General features: G+C 57.4%; 2 protein-coding genes across 2 annotated transcripts in view; both read right to left on the reverse strand.

The window, feature by feature from the left end:
• Positions 1 to 4,556, reverse strand: part of LOC102238946 (glutathione S-transferase Mu 1-like) — a 19,022-nt gene extending 14,466 nt beyond the window's left edge. Inside the window, exons 1-3 of the mRNA XM_014534671.1 lie at positions 4,505 to 4,556; positions 1,090 to 1,142; positions 882 to 962 (exon numbers count right to left, since the gene is read on the reverse strand). Coding sequence (XP_014390157.1) covers positions 882 to 962; positions 1,090 to 1,142; positions 4,505 to 4,556 — 186 coding nt within the window. The remainder of the gene's footprint in view (positions 1 to 881; positions 963 to 1,089; positions 1,143 to 4,504) is intronic.
• A 543-nt stretch (positions 4,557 to 5,099) lies between these two features.
• The window catches only part of AMPD2 (adenosine monophosphate deaminase 2), a 6,942-nt gene continuing 5,873 nt past the window's right edge, over positions 5,100 to 6,168 (reverse strand). Inside the window, exon 17 of the mRNA XM_005860052.2 lies at positions 5,100 to 6,115. Coding sequence (XP_005860114.1) covers positions 5,895 to 6,115 — 221 coding nt within the window. The 3' untranslated portion in view covers positions 5,100 to 5,894. The remainder of the gene's footprint in view (positions 6,116 to 6,168) is intronic.

Below are 6,168 nucleotides of genomic sequence, written 5' to 3' on the forward strand. Positions count from 1 at the left end.
GGATTGCGGTGCCGAGGTCTGGGCGCCAGGACGCCGAACGCAGGGCTGGGCTCGCCTGGCTCCCCGTCCGCGTTCAGACCACGGCCGGTCAGAGGGAGTGGACAGTGCGCTCGGGAAACAAATCCGAGTCGCAAAAAAAGAGGCTCCTCTCCCTTCCCTTCCTTCCCTTCCCCTCCAGGCATCGCTCAGCCTCCCCCCTGGGCTGCAGAGTCCCCAGGGCTCAGGGAGGCTCAGACTGCAATTACACCCAGAGTGGCGCCCCTCAAATCGAGTTTCAATGGGCACCTGTCGCTGGTAGACCAGCCAGTCTGAAAGCTCCTCCAAGACTTTAGATAAATAGCCCTCTAATGTTTGTCATTAGGATTTGCCACTCTGAGTTTACACTTTTTTTTTTTTTTTTACACATCTTGAGCTTGGAACAGAAACATTCCTGGAGTCCACTGAGAAAACGTATTTTTTAAAGCTAACCTTAAACAATATTTGTGGTATAGGCATGGGATACCATTTCATAGGCATGAAATAAGACAATTCAAGTATTGGAACATGGAACAGACTGACAAGAGGTCAGAAGGGAGAGAGGAGGAGGGGACTGGATGAAAGAAGGTGAGCTTGGATGCCTGGAGAGGGTGCCCCATCAGCCCAGCCAGCAGCTGAGGCAGAAGTCTGTCTCAGTACCGCCACCCTATGGACAAGTTGGGAACTGCAAAAAGGCTACCAGTCAAGGGGCAAGTGGAAGCTGAAATGCAGCCTGCACCCAGGAACTTGACCTAGCACAGCTGCAGCCACCTGGAGGGAGGGACACACTTTTCTCTCCCCAACGATGCCATCGGTTCTGTGAGTTAACAGGGCTGTGTCTGCTCAGAGGGCCCACCTTTTCCTACCTCACACAAAGGCGGCACGCCGATGAGCTTCAGTCCTGGGTTTGTACATGACCCAGGGGCCCACGCAGCCCGGCCAGGTACCTGTGCACAAAGACAGGATGTGGCAGGGCGGGAAGGAGCGAGCCACGCATCTGGATGCTCCACAGTGGGGGCTCCAGCACCCAAGACACACAGGATACCTAGGCATGAACACCAACACCCCCCCTACCCCCAACAGCACGGAGGCGCTCAGCAGCTCTGTGGGCACGGAGCCTTGTTCAGCTACCGGACAGGCCAGGAACGGAGCAGGGGTGACTGTGGCTTGATCTGATGTATATGGGCCTGTAGGATGCCGCCAAGACCTCCCAGCTGCGAGAGCCAGTACATCGGTGATAACGCAGCTGCACGTGCACCCTTAGGCTGCAGGTGCCCAGGGCCCCAGGGCCAGGCCGTCACCTACATTAGGCAGGGTGTGCACTGACAACAGCCTCCAGGTGATCAGGAACCAAACGCCAGCCCGAACTCTGCTTGCCAAGCTGTGCTCCCCAGCCCTAGGGTTAGGGTTGGGGCTAGGGTAAAGGCACAAGATTAGGGTTAGGGATAGGGATAGGGACAGAGGTAGGTTTAGGGCTAGGGCTAGGGTTAGGGCACTTGTTCCAACTCCCCGCTCCCAAGCCACTGCTGGGGGCCTTTGGGAAAATCCTGTGCTTGGAGTTTTGATTCCCTGATGTAGGCTTGAAAGTAGCATCTCCTGTGAGTGGGTCAGAGGGGGTCAGTTTCACTGCCGGGTCATCGCTGGCTGCGGTGACAGGTGGAGGCTGTGGCCTGCAGGGCCGCCTCCTCCCCCAGCAGCCAGTGAGCACTGTCTCCATCTGCAGCTTGACCTCTGCTAATCCGTTTACCCACTGAGGCCCAGGGAGAACCGCAAAGGAGCTTCCCCTCCTCTCCTCTCCCCCACCTCTGCCCTGCACAGGCCTCTGTCCCCAAATCCTCCCTGACTCTGGGCTGTGAGCAGAGCAGCCGCAGGCACTGGGCCCCATGAGGGTGGGGGAGGGGGAGATGGAGACAGCAAGGAAACAGGACCAGTGGGAGTGGGGTCGACCACGCGGAGGCAAGAAATTTTCCGGAAACAGGAGCAGTTGACGGGCCTCTGAAATATCAGAGAACAACACAGAACTGGCCTTGGAAGGAGAGACCAGTGGGGACGATCTGGGAGACGCCGGAGGGTGGGCGGGAGCAGGGGAGCTGTCTGATAAGGACAAAGAGGCTAGGAGAGTGCACATGACTTTATTAGACAGCTCTTCAGGTTCACCCCTCACCAGTGGGTGGTGCTATACACGGGGTGGCCCTGCTCTCCCAGCAGAAAAGAACATGCAGGCTATTGGTCCTGCAGGCCACCCGGGACTGACACGGGCAGCCTGTTGCAGATTTCGGCTTCTCTTCCCTTTGACGAGACCAAAAGGCCTATCATCTCAGCGGGTGGCGCTCACCGAGTCTCGGATGATGTGGGATTCAGATCTCCCAGACAGCGTGGTCTTTCAAGATTCTGGGGTTTGCCGGTCCTCCAGAGCCGCACGCCTGTGCGTCCGCTTGGGATCTGGAGTCCAGTGGACTTAGATTTGAACCCTAACTCTGCATGCAAGGCTGGAAATGGGCTGCAACAGCACCCCAAACCTGGGAAGTCGGCGGGGGCGGTGGGAGGGGGGGGTGCCCCGGGAAACACTCAGGTTTCAAATCCAGGTCAGCTTCTTCTCTAACTGGAGCCAGAACCGCCAGCCACACGAGGGTTGCACAGACCCCTGCCTAGGCGCTCTGAACCTGCCCAATGTTAGGGAGGCAGCGGGAGAAAGGGGCCCGGCTAGACCACAGGCAGAGCTGATGGCCGGGCCATTTTCAGCCCTCCACAGACCCTGCCCCGGATGCCCCACGACCCCACCCTCCTTGGAACAGAAGTTAAAATGCACCCACATTCCCTCATCAAATAGAACTCTTCTTGGCTTTCAACGTACAAGGGCTTTTATGAATTTGCTTTTGAAATTACTTGACGATGAGTAACTCGTGTAGTTTACTATTGGCTAGGATTTATTTTTCTTTTTTGGCCTTATGATTTCTCTTCAATCATCCTGCATAGTCTGGAACTCTTGCCAAAAACCCAATTTACAAATTGTTTTCAAATATAATGACATTTCTGCGGATACCGAACTTAACAAAGATTAAAGTCGACGTGCAGCTCAGCGCTCGGAAGGCATTCAAACACATCAATTGTGACACTGTCCTTTTCATATTTTGCAGCCCCCAAAGTTTTTCTTTCAGGTCTTCACCATTTCCCAGGCCTTTGACGTAGGCCCTGCCCCCTGGAGAGAAGCCAGGGCACTTGGATCCTCCCCAGCCCCCTGGAGGCACAGAGAGGGGAAGTAACTTGCCTAAGGGCGCACAGCCAGACAGCAGTGTGTGGCTCCAGAGTGAAGTCACTCACAACACTGGGCCATAGTTGTTCTCAACCAAAAAGAGCTATGATGGCAAGGGATGGTGAGGCTCACCATAGGCCAGTGAAAGGAATTAAGATTTATATAAATACTTTAATGAAATATGGAAAGATCTGTTAAAGTATTTGAAAACCACAAAATTATACATATATCTCAACTCAAAAATACCTTCTTTAAAAATAACTGAAAGATATGTATATGTTTTAAAACGTAGATCGCAGGCATGCAGATGACCAGCAAATATTTGTTGCTATTAAGTCAACCAGTGGGCTTTTTGCTGCTGCTGTTGTTCCAATTTTTGTATATTTTCCAAATTTCTGCGAGGAAAATTATTTCCTTTCCAGGTAGGAAAAAGTATTAAGGCCTGACTGTTTTAAAAATATTTTCTCTCAATAAATGTTTGAAAGAGATTTCAGAGAACCAAAAAAATCCAGAAGCAAGTTGTTTAAAAAAAAAATAGCGGGAGCTTGCAAAGAAACGCTTGGAATTGGTAGTGTTCTCAGGGCTGGGTCTCGCCCACCGAGAAGACTGTACGGGGGACGAGAAAATGGCATGAAGGCTTCTATCACACGACAAACCCAGTGAGTAAACATGGAGTCCTGCTGGCACACGAAGCAGGCAATTCTTCCTTCCAAGGAACCTTCTAGAAAGATCCTCCAATCCTGCTCCCTCGTTTTGCAAACGAAGAGAAGACGGAGCACGTTTTTATTATGAAATGGATGGACCGCCTTGGAAAGGAGCTCCCCTCACCCTGGAACAGCAGCGTCCTTCAGGCAGAGGGGACCCAGCGTGGGGTGGAGGAGCCTGGGTGCTGAGCTCCCCTGGCTTCCGTCCTGGTTCTGCCACCGGCCACTTGCACCTGCTGTTTCCCCAACAGAAACAAGCCAGAGCTGTCCAGCCTCTAGCTCCTCAGCCAGCCCTGACGCGGCGACAGGAAACCGACAAGAGCCTTCTGGAGACTGGAGGACCTGGGTCTTGGCCAGGGGCAGGCCTGGCCCTCCAGGGGCCCTCCGGAGGCAAGGGCACGAGGAGAGCTTCTGCCCGGGGACACTGGGCGAGTGTCATGCCAGGAGGTGGCTGGCACAGACGCCGCAGGCTGGGCCAAGCAAGCTGACAAGAGGGGAGGAGGAAGCCAGCTTTCACCAGGCCTTCAATTACTCGGATCGCGCTGTTCTCGGGCTAATTGCTTCCGAAACAGCCAGCCCGTCATCCGCCCCACTCAGCAGCAGCAGGGACAGGCTTCTCAGCGCCAACCCGGGACCCTGCCCGGCACAGGGCACACTCACTTCCCTCCCTGCGGGCGCTCCAGATGTTGTGTGTTAAACTCGGGACAGAAGCCGAGCGGGTTCAATTCCCACACTGCACCTTCCGCTCGCTGAATGGGGATCGGAGGGTGGGGCCTGGAGGTGGCATTTTAAACAAGCTCCCCGAACGTGCAGGCGTCAGAGTGTGAGGCCCACGGCCTAGGTCTGCTTGTCAGTGCACAGGCCCACATCTCCCAGGCGGTGCCATGGGGCTGCAGCAGATGGGCAGTGTCACTTCAGAGGGGCCAGGCTGGACGAGGCCTGTGATGGCAGGCGGGTCCCCCCCGTGGGCCTCTTCTCCCTCCCACAGCTTCCGTGTGCACAAGCACACACATCGGCCAGGCCCCGTCGCTCCCCTAGGAATCCCGTCCTTCCCTCCACAGTGCTCCTGGCTTGACCTCAGCCACGGACCCGGCTGCCCCTCTCCCCACAGAGACCCCACCTGCCTCTTTACTTAAATACTCTTTATTTCTCATGCACTAGGAGGGACGGGATTGTACGAAACACTGCATTTCACAGCGAAGGCCTCGGTCCACACAACAGCACAGGGGACCAGCCCGGACTCAGGTCTGGTCAGAACTCTAGGGACCACATTGGAGGGGCCACCCCCAGGGCCGGTGGCAGATCCAGGAGCCTCCAGCGGCACTGGCCCCAGACATGGCCCAGGAAGCGGACGGCAGAGCACAGGGCCCGGAGGAAGGACGGAGAAGGCTGCCGGGCACCGACTGGGCAGAGGTGGTGGTCCCACGCCGCCAGGCCCAAGCCCAGGATGCCAGGGCTCCGCCTGCTCTCAGCCCAGCGCTAACTAACCCCCGCCGGAGCCCCCCAGGCCTGGCAGCCCCGTGCCCACAGCAGATGTGCACAGGCCCCACCTTGGACTTCAGCCACGTAAACAAGACGGGGGCTCAACTCCACCCCTGGCCAACGCTCAGACTTGCCCAGGCAGGACTCCAAAGGCCGGAGGGGCCAGCCCCCCACAACCAGCCCTGGCCAGGCTTCGGAGGGTCTGGGGACAGGGCCAACAGGGCGGCCCTCAAACTTGGGCCATGGGGTGCCACCTGAGCCAAGAAAGGGCGGAGCGCATCCTGGGCCCCGCTTCCGGGGGAGGCACGGAGACAGACAGAGGGCGGAGACATGCAGGGCAACAGAGGAGAACGAACACATGCAGAGGCCGCAGGGGGGGGGGGGGGGTCCGAGGACAGAACGTGGTCAAGGCGCCGGGATGCGGGCACCCGTGGCCGGGCTCACTGGGGCCCCGGGCTCATGGTGAGGCCCGGCTCCTCCGGGATGGTCTCCAGCATCTCACTCTGCACGGCCTGCGTGATGAGCGCCAGCTCCTGGCACAGGGTCTCGTGCCGGTAGCCCACGCGGATGTCGGGCACGTTGGTGCGGCGGATGTCGTTGCCCTCGGGGCCCTCTTTGGTGTAGTTGGGTCCCAGCCAGTGGCTCTTCACCTGCAGGGGGAGGGGGGAGCGGCAGGCTGCAGCCGGCTCTGGGGGGCCCAGCCCCAGGACCCTG

This window comes from Myotis brandtii, unplaced genomic scaffold (assembly GCF_000412655.1).
Source record: "Myotis brandtii unplaced genomic scaffold, ASM41265v1 scaffold131, whole genome shotgun sequence".
Classification (NCBI taxonomy): Eukaryota; Metazoa; Chordata; class Mammalia; order Chiroptera; family Vespertilionidae; genus Myotis; species Myotis brandtii.